Source organism: Trichomycterus rosablanca, chromosome 22 (assembly GCF_030014385.1).
Source record: "Trichomycterus rosablanca isolate fTriRos1 chromosome 22, fTriRos1.hap1, whole genome shotgun sequence".
Classification (NCBI taxonomy): domain Eukaryota; kingdom Metazoa; phylum Chordata; class Actinopteri; order Siluriformes; family Trichomycteridae; genus Trichomycterus; species Trichomycterus rosablanca.
In genome coordinates, this window is record NC_086009.1 from 18,435,998 (window position 1) to 18,459,853 (window position 23,856).

The 23,856-nt window shown below is 39.1% G+C and overlaps 1 protein-coding gene across 3 annotated transcripts in view; it reads right to left on the reverse strand.

The window, feature by feature from the left end:
• Positions 1-23,856, reverse strand: part of septin12 (septin 12) — a 32,831-nt gene that overhangs the window by 3,531 nt on the left and 5,444 nt on the right. For 2 of the 3 annotated variants that reach the window (XM_063018546.1, XM_063018548.1), the window contains 5 exons: positions 13,478-13,729; positions 5,143-5,271; positions 1,489-1,570; positions 1,245-1,382; positions 559-676 (listed from right to left, as the gene is read on the reverse strand). In XM_063018546.1, coding sequence (XP_062874616.1) covers positions 559-676; positions 1,245-1,382; positions 1,489-1,570; positions 5,143-5,271; positions 13,478-13,729 — 719 coding nt within the window. Of the gene's footprint in view, positions 1-558; positions 677-1,244; positions 1,383-1,488; positions 1,571-5,142; positions 5,272-13,477; positions 13,730-20,306; positions 20,436-23,856 lie in introns of those variants that run through there. The other variant, XM_063018547.1, reaches the window with a different exon arrangement.

Below are 23,856 nucleotides of genomic sequence, written 5' to 3' on the forward strand. Positions count from 1 at the left end.
TGAACGCCCACTTGGGGAGGCACAGTGGGACCAGATTGTACAGAGAGTGTCCCACACATTCCCACACATGGTTACCCATTTGGCCTTTTTTTTCTCAGACATGGGCAATTGTGTCTGTTACCTGCCCGACTAGACTGGTGGCACCACTTAGACTCTGCAGTGGTCTCTGCAGTGGTGGGTTAGCGCATTATCCTGCTGTATTACCCCAGCAGCACACACACATACACATTTCCTTTCAATACAATATCTACAGTTTACTAGCTCTGGTTCCTGTTCTGTTTTACAGGGCTGAACCCCTACAGTCCATGTTCTGATTGCACATAATCAGTGACATGATCAGATTGACAGGAAAACACAGAGGCTGTCAGAAACGTTCACTGTTGACGTATGTAAATAAGGCCATTTCTGGCTCGTTTGAGGATGTGCAGGTTGTTCTAAATCAGTCCGATCTTTCCCAAAATGTATAAACATTTACCAGAAGTCAGCAGTTTATTAAAAATGAAAGGAAATGAAAGAATTATTCTGAAGTCAACTTTATTAGAAGTAATCTTTTCTCACCCTCTGCTTAAATTCTAGCCTCTCCTCCATGGTGAGTGTGTCAGCTTTAGCAATCACCGGAACGATGCTGACGATCTTTCCCAGCCTCTTCATAAACTCCACATCAATCGGGCGCAACCTAGAAAAGATTTTTATTAAAGCCACCAATTAGCACTGCAACACATACTCGCCTATTCATGACCAGCCATCTGAAAAATTAGCCATAGTGCTAGGAAATGATCTAATCTCCATATTTAATTCATATTCACCTCATTTATGCTGCGATATGCTAACAGGGGTGCAGTCAGAAAAAGCCTGAACTTAAATCAGCAGATTTTGCGATGTTATTGAGTAATATACTGATATCACACAGTGCTAACCCGGCCTTAAAAAGTTGATTTGTATGAAAACATCTACCAGTCGTGTCTAAATTTATATGAACACCTAAAGACTGGCGGCTCAATAAAGCTGTAAATGTTTGTCTGCTAGTTTACAAAGTTAGGATCTCTAATCCTGTGTTGTTTTAGTGGAATCCTTTCCATTCCAGCAGTTAATTAATGTCTCACGTTTCCTAAAAGGTCAAAACGGCAATCAAGGCTGCACTGACCGACCTTTACATTTTTATTCTAATCTGTAAAGATTAAAATGGGATGGCCTCCTGACCAAAGCTACTGGGCTGTAAAAAGAGTGCAGGACGTGACACGCACCAGTGTCCCGTGGCCGGTAGGAAGTAGACGCAGCAGTGGACGCGGGTGTCTGGGATCCTTCTCTTCCTGTTGACGTGCAGTTCCTCCTTCAGATATTTTTCATACTGCTCATTGATATACTTGACAATGGGCTCCCAGCTGAGAAAAAAAGAACAGATTTTAGATTTCCTACTAAATGTTTGAGCATCAGTAAAAACCAGATTTACCTTCTGAGGTAAACTTCATGGTAACTAAGATCTCTTACCAGTTCTCATTGTTGATCTGGTCTCCGAATCCGGGTGTGTCAATAACGGTGAGCCTCATCTTCACCCCTTTCTCCTCAATTACTAAAAAAAAACCCAATACAAATAAATCAGAACTGTAGAAAATTACAGCCTATTTGGTAGGGTGGTAGGTCAGGGATAAAAGGATGCTGGGTATTTAAATGAGAGCTACAAAATTCCCTGCACTGGAATTCACTAAAGCGCAAGAATGATTATGTCCTCAGGTTGTCACCTGTGGTTTTCCCATTTCTGTCTGAATGAGACTGTGGAGAACCCACAATGATGATAAATTAAAACGTCAGTCAAAGCTCGACTGTGTGTGACAGCCATCCATCTATCAAGAAAAACAAGGTTTCATTCTCCTTCAACCCTCGGTTCTGTCCTTTCCTTAGTAATAAGTCATGTCCTATATATCCTAATGAGTCGTAAACTTAACAAGTCATTTCATATGGTGATGATACTCTACTTATCCTGTCAGTTCCATGATATGTGCCTACACAGCCACAAAGGGCCAGCCTTGACCAACCTAGAGCACTCAGACCCTGTTCTGTAGCATGTACTCTTCATGTCACAAGTCTGGCTTATCTCAAGCCACCCATCAAACCCCAAGAACTAACATCAAGTCCCAAGATAGTGAAATGAACTTCCCCTGTCTTAACTAAGTACTAAAATTGAAACTAACCTAGCAGGACTACAACCAACTAAACAAAAACCCTACTGTTTTACTAATATATATTGAATTCAATGGGTTTCCAGTAGATTGGTGTTCGTAAAACAGTTGTCTACTTGTACACGAGTAAAGAAATGTTAAGAGTGGCTGCTAAATACAGTAAATGTTCCACTGACCCATACAATGTCCATACACAAACCCTGACAGTAAGCTTTTTAATAAGCTTTTTCTTTGCAAAGGTCAGATAGAAAAGGCCAAATTGTCACCAAATGCCAGTAGGACAATTCATCATAATTCTCATTTGTAATCCCCAAAACCACCATAAAACTCCAAAGAATTAGAAGTTGATGAAAAATAGGTCACTGTACAAAGGCTTTAAGGTTGCCACTTAAGAATGAAGCCCCTGCTCCAAAATTGGCACCATCACATGGATAATAAACTCAGTTTCATTGGCTTCTTTCTTGCACAGCAGTCTTCAAGACCACACTAATGTAAGAGCACTGGAAATTCATACACAGAACCATGTTAAAGCTAGTATTATGGTATTAATTCTCTCATAAACAAAGCATCAGTGTTTTTGAAAGATAAACAGCACCTGACTGCTGAGATAACATGGCCACAAGTGAGTGTTCACACACAATACTCTCATTTAGAGAGCAGGCTGTGGAGGCTATGCTATCTGCCTTTTACGCCTCTTTTCAATCGAGCATGGCGGCGCCTCCACAACCAAAATATAGATTTAGGGCCTTTTCGTCAGTGAATGCGGGGTCTCTGAGAATACGTGCCGTTCTGTGCAAACCACCTACAACACGGGTATGTATGACAGGTATGTAAATCTGTGCTAGAATTCCTCAAGGGAACATTTCTTCTTTATTTCACACAGTCTTCTTTTGACTAAGGACAGAAACATGAACAACGTGGCAGTGGTAGCTCAACATCTACCAGGTTACCACTGTTGGGCCCTTGAGCAAGGCACATAACCAATAATTGTCAGCTGTTTTGGATAAAAGTGTCTGCTAAGTGTCGTGAATGTAAATAAACTTCCAACCAAACTTTTCACAAAGTTCTGAGAAGTTTCCATTTTTTGCATAATTTTGCATTTACAAGCACAGAAACCAAACATCAGATGATACTGAAACTACAAAACATGCTTGTTAGGTTATGTTTAGTTTAAAACATTGTAGTCCAAGAGCCGAAATGCATCTGCTCCTATCCACCACCTATTGACCACCTAGTCTACTTCAGGAAAGTATTAAACCTTGTGACATGTAGTCACATAATCTTATGTTTCTAGTAAGCTTCTCATACTAGTAGGGTCCTTTGCAGATCCATAGAGTTCGGATTAAAGTCTAGTGAATCATTTCAGTACTAAATAGCTAGATTTTATTATTTTCAGCATAGAGAAGACTGAGAGTATAAAGTCTAGTCACCAGAGGGCACTATGTCCTAAAGATTTTTTTTCAAGGAACCCTTGCTCCTGGTAACCAATGTGCTGGTGTTTGCAAACTGTGGCCTCAAAGCTGAATAAACTTGTTTAATGTGCTATTGAGAGAGATGCCCCCAAAATCTACCAAGGCAGTTGAAAACAGTGTGATGAAGAGGCTGCTGGGATTGATTTAAAGACTGGGATCAGTGTCCATTGAATGGTTAGCACCAAAACCTCAATGTAAGTCTCATACATTTAGATTAAGCTTTATATACACCACCCACACTGTGTACACATGAGGGAGGTACAGTATTAGGTCTTAACCTACAAGGTGCCTTAGCTTTTAATCTGAAGCTACAGGCTTAGTGACAACACCCTTAATACTTGGATTATGGCCAAACTCTGATTTATCACCATTATCTGATTATTCTGTGCACTTAGCATCATTACAGCAGCAAGAATGTGAGGTATTTCATGGCTAACTGCTCTACCAGTCAATCTGCCTCATCCAACTTGTCTGGTTTGGATAAATCGGAAAATGGATGGAGAGTCACCTATTTGACTGAAGGAGAGTGACTCTGACCTGCAGGAAGAATAATCGCCTCTCGTTTTCTCTCAGCCATTCGGACAGAGTTTTCTTAATGACAACCGAGGCCGGAGTTCTCTCTCTGGTTGAAAACGACATGATTGATCTTCCTTAATCCGTCCCCATTGCTGGCATCTTAATTAGTCTTTTTTACTCCGACAGTGTCCTGGGTGTCTGGCTTAGCTCCAAGTCAAACACCACAAAGAATGAACCCTGATGTTATGGTTACAGTGACAGTAATGTGTTTTATATTAATACTGATAGTGAAACACTATGATTTTAGCATTCTGTAAAATATTTTATATAAATAATATAAATAATAATACTCGTGTTGAACAGATTATGTTGTGAACGCTTACTAAGCACAGAATATAAAGATTTACATCAAATACATTATTATTACCAATGATTTAGAACATTACTCAGCAATAAAAAGATCCAACAATCAGCACTTTTATACACGCAATATGGTCAAAAGTATGTGGACACCACTTCTAATATTAAGAAATAGTGATAATAGCCACACTCAGTAATAACGTGTATAATATCAATAGTTTCAAGTTTATTTGTTATTTGTACAAATGTTAGCAGCAGTTGTACATTGAAATGTGTGTTGGGAGGCTTGGGAACCCTACAAATATGCAAACATAAGAAAAAAGGAGAGAAAAGTGAGGATAAAATGGGGGTAGGGTAATAAAAAGTATAAGAAAAATATAATATAATAAAATAAAGCTTATAGTATTTAATAGCATTAAATAAGTAATAAGCTTCTGATTTGGTAGCAACAGTTTGGTAAACATCCTGTTCCACAATGACATGCATTGAGTACAAAGCAAACTCCATGAAGACATCCTAACCTAACCTAAACCCAATAAAAAACCTTTCAGCAAGACATCCACATCCAGGTTTAATTCCAGTTAACAGTTGTGTGGGGAGTTAAATGGAGGACTTACTGTGGCTGATGGATTGCAGGTGGACTGTCTTGGAAATCTTCTCCTCGTAATTGGGAGTGCAGGACTTGCGGCTGACCTTGGATTTAAACAGCGTGTTCACCAGTGTTGATTTTCCCAGGCCACTCTGACCTGTCCAAAGACAAAACAAAACAGCTTTAGGAATAAAAAACACTTTGTTTTTTTCCTTACATGTAAACTGTTGATTCTTCACTACTACAATGATTTTAATATTTACTTTATAATCTGAGAATAAACAATGTAGAGTTCATTCACGTAATTTATATAGAAATGTTCTATAAATGTTATCCATTAGAACTGCAATTTGTTAAAACTGTGAAAAAATTTTAAATAATGTAAGGTCAAAAGATCATAAGTGTAGGTTGAGGTATAAAATGGTAATGAAGCAGGACAAGTGACCAAAAAACAAAACCAGCTTCCAGTCTTCTAATGATGAATGGCTAAGAACAAAGGGAATTTGAGTTTTAGGAAGGCCCTGTCATTGCCCTGATTTATATTTAATAAAATGTTATAGTTGTGTTTAAAAATGTAGTTTAGATTTTACATAATAAATATCAGCAGAAAGCTTTTACAATTATGTTACAAACTGCTATCAAAGTATTAAAAGTCTTAAATTAATAAAAGCCGTGTTTTAACTCAAGCTCATATTTGTCTAATATGAGGTTTTCATTCATACAATCATGCAATAATAAAGGCAACTGGAATGAGCGCAATTACTTTACAGCACAGTTTGAACTGCTAAGTACAGCAACATCCTATAATATATCAGATCGTTTCATCACAGCCGACCTATACTATCATATCAGTACATCACCACAGCCCCTGTGTCTACCTTTAAGCAAATAAATGTAATGTTTGAACCCTGAACCCTTTAATTTGCCAGATGACCTTTGACTTCTCATGCTATAAGAACAGGAAAAGTGTGAGCGTTTATGATGGTAATCGCCGCATAACCCGCTCTTTCCCTCAGGCAGATAAAACGGAGGTCACGGCACTGTAATAAAGGCACGATCATGCAGAGCGACGAAGTAATCTGCGGCCTACATAAATCCTCCCTACTACAAATAGTCAGAGATGTAACAGGTCAAGTCTGAGTGAAGCCTAAGAGAGTCTTATCTGGCGACTGGCCAAACCCGCCGATGGCACAAAGCCACCGGGAGCTCCGGCTCTTAATGACTCACTCGCAGCGGCGCTCACGGACCGAGGGAAGCTATTACTGTGGAGAGATTCTTATCAGGACTCTCTCATGCGCTCTAATAAGGTTCAGTCGAACTGCACCGCCTTCTCATTACCACAGTGACAGGTAAAACAGCTGACAAATGCTATTATCGCTTATAACTGGACGAACAATATATATACTGGAATATTAAAAAAGTGTTGGATTTTTGATTTGTATAAGAGCAGCCCAGTGCAAAGCAAACCTGTGTGAAGCTTGTTTCACTGGTCAAGAGCAACAATACTGCATAATGCTACTATTCAAAACAATGTAAGATGAGTTTAGGTGAGAGTCCCATCGAGTACTGAGCACCCTGTTTTCTTCTGTTGCTAGCAGGGATGTAACGATACACTCTACCCACAATGCGATGCGATTCAAGATACTGGGTTCACGATACGATTTTTTCCCGATTTTTTTCAAACTGAAATTGAAGACAAATTATGACGTTTCCTTTTATTATTTCTCTTAAAAAGCAAAATAAGAGAAATGCTGTATTTGTGCTTATCTTTTATTTATCTAAATAATGAATGCTTTATATTTCTGAGGTAGGTACAAACTATGCAAAACAATTTTGAATTAAGCCCAATTTAACTGAAAATCCCCGAATTTGGCAACCTGGCGTATATCACCAGTGACGTTCAACCAGTTGAGGTGAATAGCACCAGTGCTCTCTGCTGTTTAAGGTGAATATCGATTCATTTTACCTGTCAAATCTATTTAAATCTTGGAATTGTTGAATCGGTTATTAACTGTATTGTGGTAAATCGTTACATCACTAGCTGCTAGTGCCAGAACACTGACAAGCCAGTGTGAGTTACTGGGTCTGCCTGAAAACCTGAGATCTCTCTACATAGGCGCATTTTATGTCATTCTACGCTCTCCCAAAAAAAGAAGGCATGTCTAAATTCTTAGATGGCTTAAAATGCTGCCTATTGAGGTGCCTTAATTCTAAGCGATAATCTGACTGAATAACGAGGGAGCATCCGATGCTTCCTTAGCTGTAAAGGCAATCCCAGCATTCAGTGCGGCACAACTTTTCTCACAAAAACAATACAAATATGGAGCAAAGAACTGAGTTCTTTTCAAATGTAAATAAATTCTCATTAATTTTTTATTTCTATAAAGGTGCACAAGTGTCATTTATTTGCGAATTCGAGCTCGTCAGGGACAGTTTAACCGTTTTCGGTACACAGAGAGAGATGTTAGCTGGCATGCTAGTGGGTTGTGCCGCCTCAGCCCATTGGGGACCCCGTTTGAATGGCCTGAGGCTAACTGTGTTAGCTTGGTAAGTGACGTAATCTGCGTAATCGCTGTCTAAGAAGAGGTTCTAAATAATCTGCCTTATGAGTTCGATGTCTTATTAGAATCCTCTCTACTGAGGCAGCTGATCAGGTAGGCAGTAGGCAGCAAGGCAGTTCACTAGGTTTTCAGAGAGACCCACTGTTTGGCAGCAAGGAGGTGAATCTCCATCTGGCTTCCCCTCCAACAGACAACTGTGTCCGTTACGTGCCCAGCTATGCAAATACAGAATGTAGTCAAGTAAATACACCTCAAAATCACATCAGGTGTTTAATAAAATGCAAATTCATTCCAGTCCACATCCAGTGTGTATCAGCTGAACATGTTAGGACATGATAACAGTGTGAGATGTCATCAAATCACACGTACAATACTTACATATCAGGAGGTCACTGTGGTAACCTAATAAGTTCCACATGTCACAGAGCTGGGCCTGTCTGAGTTAAGAAGGCTGTGGGATTGTGGGAAACCGACGAGGCTTAGTGGTTTAAGACCTGAGGCTACACAAAGGTCGTGCCCTCGAATTTTCAGAGTGATCTACTGAGACCCTCTGTCTGCTGGAATTAAGACTGCTGTGTGCTGGTGTGCAGGTCCTGGATGAGACTGGAGCAGGAACATGAGAATGCAAAAAGATTCCTGTACACAACATGAGCTTTTCCTCCCTGTTCCTGTCCACCCTTCCACACGCTGAGCTCATTCTGTGTGTGTGTGTGTGTGTGTGTGTGTGTGAGTGAGTGTGTGTGTATGAGTCAATGTTTATATGTGTTGTTTATGTGTGGGTGTGTGTGTCAGTACAAATGTTTGTGTGTGTGTGTGTATATATGAGTCAATGTTTATGTGTGTTTTTGTGTTTGTGTGGATGTGTGTGTGTATGAAGGTCAATGTTTATATGTGTTGTTTATATGTGTGTGTGTGTGTGTGTATGAAGGTCAATGTTTATATGTGTTGTTTATATGTGTGTGTGTGTGTGTATGAAGGTCAATGTTTATATGTGTTGTTTATATGTGTGTGTGTGTGTGTATGAAGGTCAATGTTTATATGTGTTGTTTATATGTGTGTGTGTGTGTGTGTATGAAGGTCAATGTTTATATGTGTTGTTTATATGTGTGTGTGTGTGTGTATGAAGGTCAATGTTTATATGTGTTTTTGTTTACGTGTGGGTGTGGGTGTCAATACAAATGTTTGTGTGTGTGTGTGTGAGTATGAGTCACTGTGTATATGTGTTGTTCATGTGTGGGTGTGGGTGTGGGTGTCAGTACAAATGTGTGTGTGTGTGTGTGTGTATATGAAGGTCAATGTTTATATGTGTTGTTTATGTGTGGGTGTGAGTGTCAGTACAAATGTTTGTGTGTTTGTGTGTGTGTGTGTGTGTGTATGAAGGTCAATGTTTATGTGTTTTTGTTTATGTGTGGGTGTGTCAGTATGAGTGTGTGTGTGTGTGTGATGTGTTATATGTGTATGAGTGTTTACATTCAGTATACACACACTATAAGGCCAAAAGTATGTGGACACCTGACCATGTACAAATATTATCAAAGTAAAGTGACAGGGCGTGATAAGGCTTTTTTGAAGTATGTCTGTGGGAATTTGTGCCCATTCAGTCAAAGAAGCCTTTGTATGGCTGGGCACTGATGTTGGTCAAGAAAACCTCAATTGATGTTCCAGTTCAGTGAGGATGAGGTCAGGGCTCTGTGCAGACCACTAGAGTTTCTTTAAACTCTGTGTTTCGTGCACAAGGGTACAGTCATGATGGAACAGGAAAGGGCCTTCCCTAAACTGTTGCTGCAGTTCTAAGCATATATTTTCCTTTATATAACTGATTAATTACACCTGTTAGCGATTGTATTGTGGCAAAAACACATTAATTCATTTGTCCATATAGTGTGTGTGTGTGTGAGTGTGTGTGTGTGTGTGTGTGTCTGTGTTATGTGTTTTGTGTGTGTGTGTGTGTCTGTGTTATGTGTTTTGTGTGTGTATTATATTTAGACCTTTCACTGTAGCAAGGTGAATGTGGTTAGCTTCATCCTGTTTGCTTTAATAATTTTTGTGATATGTCTAGACTAACTCAACTTCAGTCCAGCTGTTGTGAAGCCAGAACCACGGTGGCCACAGAAGCCTCAATAGTTTTGAAATGAAAGAAGCTTGGCACAATTTTAAACCATCTAAGGATTAACTAAACATTTAAAAACAAGTATAAGGACACAAAAAATGCACGATAAGTCACTGAGACACTTTCATTAGCATTATGCAAACTGAATTATGCTAACAGGCCTCTAACAACATCAAACAAGAGGGAGTTTTGCATTCTAGCAGTCTGGCATGCTAATGAGGATAACAATGGCTTTAATGTGGGGGCCGCTGAATAAGTTCATTAGCATTATGCTAACTAGCATATTCAAAAGAGAAGCTCTTAAATTCGATTGTAGCCGTTTAAAGCCAATTGAATCAGAGTACAAAACCTGCTTAATTCAATCAGTCATGTGCTAAATAAGTTAAACGTCTCCTAACTGGTAAATTAAAACCATGAAATAATACATTTATTTTTTATTTATTTATTTATTTATATTTATTTGGGCCTTGCTCAGGGGCCCAAAGTTCTACCCACTAGGCTATTACTGTCCCTTTTAACACTAGGAACTGGGCAGTGCTGATAAGCGTTTGGAATGCAGTTGTAGCCTAGTGGTTAAGGTACTGGACTAGTAATCATAAGGTCGCTGATTTAAGCCCTATCACTGCCAGGTTGCCACTGTTGGGCCCTTAAGCAAGGCCCTTAACCTTCAATTGTTTTGGATAAGCGTCTGCTAAATGCTAAAATCGTAAATCTAAATTCATAACCGGGCTGTATGCATCCTGGCTGCCTCCCAGGTGTTTTGGCTGATCAGATCTCTACAACACATTTGACCCTGTTCACATCTGTAACCGACTCTAACTATTTGTGCTCGGATGAACAGAGATACATTTAAAAGCAGGTGTGAGTAGAAGCCCTGTGTTAAAAAAATCCCAGGATAAGTGCAGTAAGTGCGGTGCCAGAAACTAGCCAAATCTGATTTGACTCACCACCTGACCGTCGTTTCTAGGGGATGAAAGAGTGAGAGAGTGAGTGGAGAGAGAGAGAAAAAGAGGACAGACGGTAGAGTCAATTGCTTTGATGTGTATCCAAACCAGCAGGCATGGAGTGTACCACCATACTAACAAGCAGCCCGGCTGTAGCTATTACAGTCCAGTAGAGCAGAGCAAATCAGCTGGAGGAAGCCTGCAGTGAAGCGGTGAAGAAAAGCAGTGTGGGAACCGCAAAATTAAGATGACCACTGTCAGATTGAGCCAAACATGTAGCTGCCTTTGTTGACTTTCAAAAGAATAATAGGACCTAAATGTACAACCCCATATTTATTCCTATTATGAACCCATTATAAAGGGAGATGTCTTATGTAGTTTTTAAATCTTAAAATGTAATGTAAGGATTTGGTATTTTCAGCCATGGTAAAATTTTAAATTAGTTCTGGTAAACTAGAGGGGTGATTAGGAACAGAAAGTTTATAGAATATTCACGTAACACCTTTTTAACATTTCCTAATACACTGTTGAAATCTCCATACAAAAAACAAAAAGGACCATCCAGACTGTTATCAGTAAAAGGTGCAAAAACCAGCATCTGTTATGGTACAGGGGTGCATCAGTGCCCACAGCATAGGTGACTTGCTGTTTAAGGTACCACTCCCATGGGGGCGTATATTAGAATTTTAGAGAGACATGTGAAGCATCAAGGAAACATCATTTTCCAAAAAGTTCCAAGACAATGCCGAGCCTCATTCTGCATGTGCTAAAACAGTGTGACTGTATATCTGTATATCTACAAAATGCAATACATTGGAAATTTGGCTGAAAGTTTTCTTTATGCTGTGGTCAAGAAAAGGTTTAAAAGAATTAACTAATAAAAGATTGTTGTTTGTATTGCATTTTACAAAACGTCTCAAGATTTCCGGAAATGGGCTTTGTAAATGAAAGACTGGGGCTCTCCTGGAGCCTGTGGCCTTTAAAGGATTTACCAAAATGTCTCTTTATTTCACAGCAGAGGAGCGCCAGCAGGATGAAAAGCACCAACAAAACCTGGCAGCTCAGATGAAAGAAAGTAAAAGGATAAAAAGTGGGAGAGAAAGCTTTCAACTGAAAACAAGTGGCCTTGAATGTGTAATGCCGGGCCAATCAGAAATCCCCATTCACAAGCGCCCGGGTCAGCATAACAATACCCACGCCACTTAATTATGTACAGCCCACGCTCGCCACCCACAGATTTAAGATCGGGAGGATCCTGAATTCTGATTGGGTCAGACTGAATGGGGTGGTCGGTTTGAGCAGGGCAGGCGTCCAATATGCCATCTTAGTTTACAGCTGGGAGAAGGATTAGCAGGGTACAGGAGAGCACAGGTCTCAGCATGCTCAAAAACAATCCAAACATCTTCCTGAGGAGTAGATTGTGCAGAATGTTGCACGGCATGAATAAAAAAAACACTAACTACATGTGTATTGATTCATGTGTGTGTATTAATATGTTCAAAAATAGTTTAGAATAACTTATAGACTTAGAATAACTGCGACTACTGTTCATGTTACACCAAAAAAACTGGCAGGAAAAAGTATTCTGCCATCGTTTTGATGGCCTCTGTTAATGAATGCTCGTCAAACTAAATTTCTGGTAATTGAATGAAGCATGACGATAAAAAAATAATTTTAATTAATAAAAGTAACAATAATAATAATATTAAACACAACAATACGAAGTAAATAATAATAATAAACAAAATCTGACTTTGGGAATTTGTATTAAATAAACCAAGTATTATTATTAAATAATAATTATTATTATTTATTAAATGATTTATTTATTCAGTAAATCAATTAAATCAAACCTGAACCCTTTCTGGGTCTCTTCTTGCAATTTCTACCATTATAATAAGAATGATTGTTGAGTGTCGTGTTGCATCAGGACCTGATCACTTATGCCAACTTTAAGGGGAACAATACATTTCACTTGCTATCAAAAAATTCCTAAAGAGGATGTAAGGACATCTGTTCATGATCTGAAGCCGAGGTATTATTAGGTTATGCAGCAGGACAGTGACCCAAAACAAAAAACCAAGCACATGTCTGGAAAAGTCCTGACCTGGACCCATAAATGTGTTATTGCATGAACAAAAACAAAACTTATACCTAAAAAAAACAAGCATTCATTCCAGAATCTATAATAAATAGCATTCTAAAGACCTGCTCAGATGAGCATGGAAACGTTTACTTTGTTTCATTTAGCTGATGGAGAGTAACCTGTAATCACAAGTGTCTCCACACAAAGAGAGCATCAATCTTCCAGAGCTTCATCAACATCAGGAGCTTTGCTGCTTAGATAAAAGCCTTCAAGTTTAATCCAGTCTAATGTTAGGATTGGAAAAAGAGCGGAGCTGCAGATTTTTGCTGTAGAGACGCGTGGCAGCGTTTCCTGTACACCTGCCCCTGTGTTTTCCCCTTCAGACCACAACCTTCCTGCTAGCTCATGAGGGTAATGCTCAGCCTGGCTGTGAAGCCACATGAAAACACCTCACTTTTACAACTCTGTGTATTTTAGTCAAAAAGGACAAGTGAGTAAACTCTGTTACAAAAAACCTACATAGTGTTGAGACCCCAAATTAACCGCAACCATATTTTTCCAGTGGTATTCCAGGGTATCTAGACTTAATGTAACTCACATTGTGTGATGGCACATTAGCCAACACTCAGCTTCTTAGATAAAACCAGATCTTTAGCACTTACCAACAACCATGATGTTAAACTCAAAGCCGGCCTTCATAGTTTTGCGTCTCATCTGATCCAGCACGGCCTCGATGCCTACATAGCCGAAGAGGTCACCGCCTCTTATTACACCCTGCATGCTGGGCTCGACGAGACAGGGGCTCACATCCTTCTCCATCTCCTGCTCCTCTTCCACCTGAAGATCTACCTCCCTGGACTCCTCCTCCATCCGGACAGGCTGCTCCAGCTCCAAGTCCAGCTCCGGTGCCGCGTCTGTGATGCGAGAAAGTCAGAGGTCAGGATGGAGGAAATAAGTGCGAGATGATGATGTTTTTCATGTAGTCTATTTTAGACACATTATATCAACTACACACCAATAATATACCATTATATTAATGTACAGTCTGGACTTTAACCTCTCCTGCAGTATTATTCATCAATCGCACTAGAAACAGCTGGTTTAAATCTTACCAATTACAATTGATAACAATGCATATCTGCACTGTACAACATACAATCATATATCCTCTGTATTCTCTCCTTTTCTCTTATGATTGCATATTTGTAGGGTTCCCAAGCCTCCCAACACACATTTCAATGTACAATTGCTGCTAACATTTGTAGAAATTACAAATAACCTTCAAACTTGAAGTATTTTTAAAAAACCTACATTAACACAGATCTAATTTAGTCACTTTGGGTGAAGAATTTGAGAACGGCTTTGCTCTGTATATGCTTCTGTGTAAAACAGTGTATTTAGAACACTAGACACAAATACATCATGCTCAATAGTATCATGCACCCTCGAATATGCTGCTCGTACTTTTTATAGCCTCACTTTGAAAAAAAACATCGAATCCTGTGGGTGGAGAAATTAGGATGCTGTAGACGTAGCAGGTACGCCCGCGACTTTCCACAAACTTCTGGGGCCAGCGAGTAAAGCACCTGCTGTAGTTTAGTGCAGTGAACTTTGCACAGCAAACCAACAGAGAAAAAGGGATGTTTCTGCAGTTGGTTTTGCATTTTGTTTAGCATTAAACATCTGCATGGTCACTTTTATATAGAATAAAGTGCACTTAGGCGAGCTCGTCCTCTTATCTAAGGAAGCTAATTATCACACTAAAGGGCAAGTTGGGTTCCGTTATGACTGTGTTAGAATTGTGTAGCGTTTAATGTTTAAATATAAAATAGAGGTGCACAGTATGATCTTTTCAAGTTACTGAATGTTACTCAAAACTTCAACTGAGCAAAAGTAACACCTTGGCTTGCCAGAGTTAACTGTAGTTTACTGAGATGTCTTAAGCCACTTTTCTATTGCAGTGTCCTGTAGTACAATATGGTAAATATTACAATCCAGAACTAAGCTAATCATATCTAATCGTCAGTTTCCAATAGCACAACAGGTAATCAAATTTAAGATGGTACCCATCCATTTGGTACAAAACAGGTCACGTAAAAATAGGCATTAAGCTTGGCAACGAATAGTTTATAATGTGGTCAGACGTCATAAAGGCGGGTTTAATCTGGGCCATGAAAGCAGCGTGACCTTAGACTATTCCTGGTATTAACCCACATTCACACAGTGTGTTTGTGCACTTAAAAGGTGTAGACTTATCTGATCAACACTTAGTTTCATGTATATGTCAATACCTAAAAAATATAATTTCAATATTAGTCATCTGTGTTTGTTAGTGTCTGGGGTGGTGAGGATATACGTCCCCTAAAAGACTTCTTGCTAAAGGTATGAGAACATATGCACGTAGGCTTGTTGGTCATCCCATTCTAAAATGTTTATTTTTTTTCAATTCATGTGGTTGGTCCCCATGGATGCAAAATTACAGCAACATGATTCAACAGAGGCAGAAGTAAAATAAAAAGTCAAAATGGTCTACAAACCACAAGACAATTACTGAATGATGCTCTTAAAGCAATAAATCTCAATACTCCAAGTAACTCTGCTACAGGCAAAATGTACAAAACCTCAATGCTCAAATGTCTGCAAGTGAGCAAAAAAATTCTATATTTTTCCAATTAACTGCTCAAACAGTGGAATGCCAACCGTGTCATGATACAAGCACAGAACAAAAAAACACCAGCTAAAGGAAGTGAACCGTTGATGCATAACAAATAGAGGAAGGAAACTGAAAGTGTGGAGAAAATAAAGTGAAATCGAGTCAGAAAGATGAAACGAGTTTGTGCGTAGATACGAGAGACAAGACAGAGAAGAGAAAGAAGAATGAAATGGAAGCAAACAAAGCGTCCTGACCTGACAGGTTTCTCAATACAGGGGGTGGACATGTCGTCGTCCAGAAGCATGAGAAAGACAAACAGACTGACAGAACCAGACTGACTGAGAAAACCAGCGTCTGAGCAATTAAAAAGAAAAATGAAGAACTGCAGGGAAAGAAGAACTGCAGGACCCCCTCTGTGTTCAATCAGGCACTCTTAACACTGAATTCTAAGGACATCACAAATATACAGACTTTATAAAGCACCGTGGCACTGACACACATGGGAAAACTGGTTCCATCCAAATATTTCACAAATTTTAAACAAATTTTGCTTAAGGTAGGATAATTATGGTTGAATTAGTAGGATTGCAGCTTAACAATGTCAGTGATATTAAATATTGGGTGGATGGTAGTTACTGCAGCAGATGTGTGAAGGTATAAAGTCCTAAGTGACTTTGATAATCATAACTGGCAGATAACTGGGTCTCCAAAGTATCTCCAAAAAGGGGTGCAAGGGGTGCTCACGGGCAACTGTGTAAGTAACAACCAACAGTGGTCCAAATAGGGACAAACCACAACCTGCTGACAGTGTTGTATTAGACGACATGAAGACTATACCATACACCCCAACAAAAGATCTACATTAGTTCAAATTGAATTTATAACGCTGGTGATGAGGTAAAGGTGTCACCATACATGGCTGTGTAGTCGCAGACCAATCCAAGTGCCCATGCTACCCCTTGTCCACTGTTGAAAGCACTTACACTGGGCACTCCAGCATTCAAACTGGACTTTGGAGCAATGAAAAAAGGTCGCCTGCCCTGACCTGACCCATTTTCTTCAATAGCAAGTGGCTGGCAAAGCTTCTCCAAGCTCAAGCTTATCTGAGATGTACTGAGCCAAAGTAGAAATGAGTGTCATGGCCTGACGAGTCCACTTTTTAAAAACTGATTGTAAAAATTAAAAATGGAAAATGACTTGATTGTAAAAATTAAAAATGACCGTCTTGATTGTCAGTCATGGTATGAGGGTGTTCACCTCTGTACACAAAGCAGCTATGAACAAACTCTCACAGACAAGAGCCTTCTAGAGGAGTGGAGCCTGTTATAGCTGCAAGGTTGGGAAATTACATATTAATATCCATGGTTTTAAAATGAGATGTCTAATAAGCCTATTGTCAGGTTGTTACAGTGCATGAACCAATTCAAACCTGTGTTGGTGGTGAGCTCAGATGCTTTTGCTTAAAGGACGGTCCTTTTTTAACTATCTTGCCTGTCCATCCCCCTAAACACCTACCTGAGCAGAAGGAAACTTTTAACCAGGCTTAAAGTTGACAATAATTTTGAAGAGGCATTGTGAAGTAACTTTATTACCACTAGATTAAATAAAGAAAACAATAACATGATTTATGTCCAGAGACTGTTACATGTACAGGCTCTATATCACCTCACTGAGGCTCCTTTTACAGACAAATGAAGTTCATTTACCGACGACATTCTTAGCTTTGCATGCGTTGCCTGGGAGCGTTGTTTGATCAAGGGCCCGGGGCCTTTGCTGGGTTTGCCTGCTGCCTAGCATTGTACTTGGCAAAATGTTCTAATGGGAGTGTAGCACGGAGGAAACCACTGCCAACCAAGACTCAGATAAAGGCAAACTTTTTGGACAACAAGGTTGTCAATTTGCTATGAAAAGCAAATTTTACAGTAAAAACAATTGATGGTGTGGGGCTGCTAAGTCAGGACTAAGATAGCTAACAATGAATTCCACCCTCTATCTGAAATTTTTATTAGATAATGTAAGGTCACCCGTCTGTGAGCTGAAGCAGAGATGAAATCATCTTTTGTCATTTTTACAGGTGGAAAGAAAACCAGATTGCTGGCCTGAAGCCATCAACAGACAGGGTCCAGCTTAGATCCTCAGGACCCTGGAGATGTGCATCAACAATATTAACTGCTGCTCGTATTGTTAATTTTAATATACATTAATTAACAGTCAAACATTATACCACAAATTCTCGAGAAACGTAAGGTTTCTTTTCCTAGAGTATAACTGAGTTACGCAGCAGGGCAATGATCCAAAAACAAATGAATGGCTGATCTGAACTTAAAAAATCATAATAATTAAAGATTTAAAGTTCTGGGGTTGCTTGTTCGAGACTTGAACCCATTAAAGATGCTGCTGACCTGAAATAACTAGTCATTTAGTAAAAACTTAGCAGTGTGACTTATTTTCCATAGTTATGCAGGAATAAGTGGAATTAAAATTGTATTGAAAAGACTGATAATCAAATTATAAGAAGTGTTTGGTTGCTGTAATTGCTGCTGAATGTGGTGCAAAACGTTATTCTATTCAAGTGGCAAATACACCTTTACTTAAAAAGAGCTTTTCATTTCCCAACAGACTTTGCTTGGAGCTTTTTGAGACAGTCTGGATGCTAATTTGCTTTCATCTTTAATGAAGTTTTGAAGGTTTTTGTTCTTTTTTAATCAGGTTTTTGGCACAGATTAAGATTCAAAACACATGACTTTATGTTCTACAGATTCTGCTTTGAATAAAAACACTCATGCATGAATAATTGTGATTCAGTTTTCTAGCATCGAGGGAATATTTAGTCATGGTTTTCTGAGTATGAACAATGGAAGATGTGCACCGTGCAGGTATAAATACTGCCGGAGCAATTTAGATCCTTTCAAAAGCAGCTGTGATTTTATGCTCATTAGGCAGCAGCTTTCATGATTTATTTAACTGTACGTTTCACCCCCCTGCAGTATAAGATAATGAATCTGTACTGATCATGCAGGGACCCAGACAGGACTTGTGGAGCTGGTGGTTAAATATGACACAGGGGTTTTACTGCTTGGTAAAAGAAATGGACCAAACGTAGTATAGGATTTAGTATAACTTACTACAGAATTTAGTATAAAAATGAACCAAACTTAGTATAGGATTAATTACACAAAATGGACCAAACTTAGCACAGGATTTAGTACAGGAAATGAACCAAACTTAGTATAGGATTTGGGCAGCACAGTGGTTTGGTGGTTAGCACTGTCACCTCACAGCAAGAAGGTCCTGGGTTGGATTCCCAGGTGGAGCGGTCCAGGTCCTTTTTGTGTGGAGTTTGCTTGTTCACCACGTGTCTGTGAGGGTTTCCTCCGGGAGCTCCGGTTTCCTCCCACAGTCCAAAGATGTGCAAGTGAGGTGAACTGGAGATACAAAATTGTCCATGACTGTTTGACATTAAAAATCTTGTGTAACCAGTAATTACCGTTCCTGTCATGAATGTAACCAAAGTGTGTAAAACTTGACGTTAAAATCCTAATAAATTAATAAAGAATAGTGTAGGATTTTGTATAGAAAATAAACCAAAACAAAGCTGTGCATTCTGGGCCAGATTCTTCATCTTGCAAGTATAAGCAGTTTTACCCTGCGTTCAACTTATATCAGAACTGGGAATTTGAATTTATTCCATTTAGGACCTTTGCATGTTTGGGTTACAAAGTGAAAAAACACGAATGCTTGAACTGAATCTCGTCTTTAGTTTGGTCCTTCTGAGCACAAAAGCTCATAAACAGATTCAAAGTCCATATTACAGATGTAGACAACTGGCCAACTACTTGATCTATATGTTAAATGATCATTTACAAGTAGAATAATGCTATTTTTATTGTTGACAGTGTGCCTGACCAGGTAAACATGATGTCACACTTATCTCAGGGCGGAGACCATGCTGAGTTTCCTCAGTAAATGGGTGATTTTCTTGACCTTTAGTCAGAACAGTAATATACAGTTTATAAACTGGCGTCATGAATTAAAACGGCATGTTCACAGCACGCTTTGTTTTGTTTACAAATGAGTTCATGTTTATGCCTACACGCCACCCGAATGGGCCATCAAGACAACAAAAATGGCTGCTTCACTCAGTATAACTAGGCTGAGTAATCGGGTGGTCATAGTTCTCACCAGAATGGCAGTGCCACCCCTGCAAGCATTCGTAATCTAACTGAAGATGGCATGTCGCTGTTTGTCTGTGATGCTACATTTCGTTTCAGTTGATTTTCCCATCTGCAGACTAAACCAAACGAATCCTGCTGATTGTGTGATTCCCTCTCAGACTAAATCATGTCGCACCCTGTTGCTTAAATTACAAGCTAAATGCAACATAAACTCCATTAGGTAATGAGAATTCCCCCCACAAAGCTTAGAGTCGTGCCTTACACAGTCAAAATGACTCAGAAAGCGTGTTTATTTTCCAGCAGGAAACCGTAGCACCATTTGGTTATCTCGCTCGCTGCTGGGTTTTAGTCCCATGAATGAACTGAAATTGATCGTAGATAAACGTTGTAAGCTACACACAAGGCCCAGCGAGAGCGGCATCAATCTTACAACCCTCACATACACACTGTGAGAGAATACTCAATGCTGAACAGCAGCTTACTGTATCTGTTTTACTAAAGTAGCCAGTAAACTTTTATTTTAATCATATTCTGTAAAAGAGGCTGACAAAAGTTCTTCCCTCCCCCCGTGTGATTCGTTGCTTTGTTATCAGGCCACTCAGCCATGAGCAAAGCCTGGAGGATAGACACAAATGTTATATACTAATGCTAGAAGACTCTTACCTTCTCTCATTAAAAATCCACCGTTTCCAAATCTCAGAATAAAAAAACAGGAGCCAAACACGAACTCCCAGCCTTTAGGACAAAACTTTAACCCCACTTGATGATGCACCGGGTGCTGGTGCTAATAAAGCTCCCTCTCTTTCTGACTGTGGGTGTGAGGGGGGTAACGGCTAAAGCTCTTCACGGTCATTCACATGCAGATTGCCAAGGAGCTCACGCTAATCCAAAAGAGGACTTCTCCTTCCACTCCTCCCCCACGCCATCCCTCCTTCGCTCTTCTCTTTCCCTCCTTTATCACACTTGTCTGCACAGAGCTGAAGCTGCCATCGCACCCCTGATGGGAACTGAACAAAGTGAAGAAGCAACTGATTCAAATAAAGCAATTAGTTAAAAATTCTGCGACTCTGAAGCTGTAAACTACTCTCGCTTTCTCTCTCTCTTCATATTACGCTGAACAACCAACCATGCTGATGACGGGGGCCTTGAACTGGGTCATGCCTGGCACGAATCATCAACGTGAACCATGTGCATAGCTATAGTTCATTAGCGATGGACAAAATGATCAAAATGAAGCCTGTAATAATAATATTTTACTATTAAATTAGCTAGGAAGCAACAGAACCGCTGTTTGACCAAAACAACTTTAATCCTTCTTGGAATGCTCCCATCCAAGTCCTGATTAAGATGGGGTGGGATGTTGGGTTTGGGTGGGATGTTGCAGGATTGTCAATCTTTCCAGTTTTTGAGAGATAAGGGATCTGGTGATCTACTTTGCACCCAAGAGATCTCCATAAAGATGTAATAATCTTCCACTTACATTTTATTTACTTTTCTAGTTCTATTATTTATTTTTTACTTAATTTTTCTAGTTCTATTTTCATATGTCTACTTATATTTTTAGTTTTCTGGTTCTATTTTTGTTTTTCTACATATGTTTTTTTTTTTTTTTTTTACTTATTTTTATTTGTCTACATCTATTTTAGCTCCTTTTTTAATTTTCTACCTCTATTTTTATTTTTCTACATACATTGTAGTATTCTAGCTCCTCTTTTTAATGATCTACTTCTATTTTTATTTCTCTACATCAATTTTTAGTACTCTAGCTCCTCCTTTTATTTTTCTACTTACATTTTTTAGTTTTCTGATTCTATTTATGTTTTTCTACAAATGGTATTTAGATTTTTAATTTCTTATTTTTATTTTGCTACATTCATTTTAGTATTGTAGCTCCTCCTTTTAATTTTCTACTATTATTTTTATTTTTCTACATGAGTTTTTAGTATTCTAGCTCCTCTTTTTAATGTTCTACTTCTATTTGTATATTTCTACTTAAATACTTAGTATTTCTAGTTTCATTTTTATGTTTCTACATTAAAATATATATTTCTATATTAAAATATTTTTAATATTTTAACTTCTTATTTTTATTTTTTACTTTTAGTTTTCTACTTCCCTGATTCACCTTTCTACTTCAGTTATTATTTTTTCACTTCTATTTTTTATTTTTGCTGATATTTTTGTACATTTTCCCGTCACTACTGGGGTTGAATCCATGGTAGAATTTACAGCTGAAGTAACTGTAGAATAGATCTACCAGTGCTAACAGCTTGGTAACAGTTAACATTAATGTTAAGTGTGTCACTGTATGCATAAACACAGCTGTATAATTCTCAGATAGAAACTGTGTGAAGTGTTTTGCTCTATGACTACAAACAGGGCTTTAAAATAAAGATAAACTGAGGCATGCCAAAGCTTGTCCTTTTTATTCAGACATTATATTTACTGCACAATACAATGAACAGTTCGATTCAGTTAAAACTTACTAGGCAACAGACGAGCTGCTGAAAAAAATCCTGCAGCAGAAAATAAACACCCGACTCATCCAGACTGTTTAAATAACGAAAGCTGAAGCAGAACTGGCCTCGTCTCTGCACAGTTTCACAGAGGAAGTGCTTGAAAGATGCAGTTACTAAACTTTTATATGGCTTTTACTCAGTCTGCTTTAAAGTTACGCTGTTCTTATTTGATCTGAAGGAACGTTCCTCTATACAGCCATGTATGGATGCTGCTTATAGTCCATTATTCTTTCTCTGAATACAGTGAGGAACCATTTATGGACTTCTGTGGATCAGAATGAACTGTTTAAACCTTCACATGTCTGCTGCAAATTAGTATTTATTCATATCTAAAGTTTACATTCACTTATTTAAAGTATTAAGATCTTTAATTTATGCAAATGTTCCTAAGTTCTAAGATTAATGAGTTTAGTGTTTTAGAGTTTTATAAAACTATGATAAAATTAGCTGAAATGAAAGTGTTCATGATTGATTTGATTTAGAAGGTTCTAGACTGGAGGGCGCTTTGATGGTGCAGCGGTATATTCCACTAGCCCACACCCACTTGGATCTAGGGTTCGAATACCCAGCGTCCAGTTGGGAGTCTAAATACAAAAGTGATTGGTAATGCCTGGAGTGGGTGGGGCTGAGGCCCTGCGATGGATTGGTGCCCTGTCCGAGGTGTGTTACTGCATTGTGCCCAGTGAATCCGGGAATGCCGATCAACCACGACCCTGACCAGTACAAAACGGTGGTAAAACATGAAAACGAAATGGAATAAAAGTTCTATAATGTTTGTTTATTAGTATTTTAACGTCAACTTTGGTTACATTCATGACAGAAACAGTAGTTACTCATTACACAAGATTCATCAGGTCACAAGGTTATATCAAACACAGTCATGGACAATTTAGTGTCTCCAGTTCACCTCACTTGTATGTCTTTGGACTGTGGGAGGAAACTGGAGCACCAGGCGGAAACCCACACGGACACAGGGAGAACATGCAAACTCCACACAGAAAAGACCCGGACCGCCTCACCTAGGGATCGAACCCAGGACCTTCTTGCTGTGAGGCGACAGTGCCACCGTGCCGCCCTAGTTCTATAATGTAAGTTAACTTGTAGCAACTAATTCATAGTTGGTAAATATGATTGGCTACAGCTGTGCCCACGTAAACAGGACTAGTTTGACCAGAAAACACTATAATCATTGTAATATGTTCAAAAACAGGCCTGAAAGGCCTGGTCTAGTCTTCTTAGCAAAGATGGGTCAAGTCTCACCACTTTGCCAAAATTGTGTAGGTGATCTGCAAGGATTCTTCATTGCAGGATTCAGAGTATCTAAATCTAAATTTAAGAAATAAAAACAGAATTCGACGTTTGATCACATTCTAAACCAGAATGACATCCTGTGATGAGAATGTCCCTCATATTGCCACCTTTAAGGCCCTAGATGGGCCCCTGTATGTGCCTGTGTGTATGTGCCTGTGTGGGAGAGTTTGTACATGAGAATGTGAGAATGTGAGGCCGAGCTATAGACTCACGCCGAGCTACAGAATAGATGGTTTTCATTGTCAGAAGCATAATGCCAGCCCTTTCTCTAACGCTTGCAGGACGCCTGACGAATCCTAATGACCGATATACATCAAGACCGTTTCACAGGACGCTGCAGAAAGGCGAACGATCTCAGGAACAAAGTGTGTAAACAGGGAGCA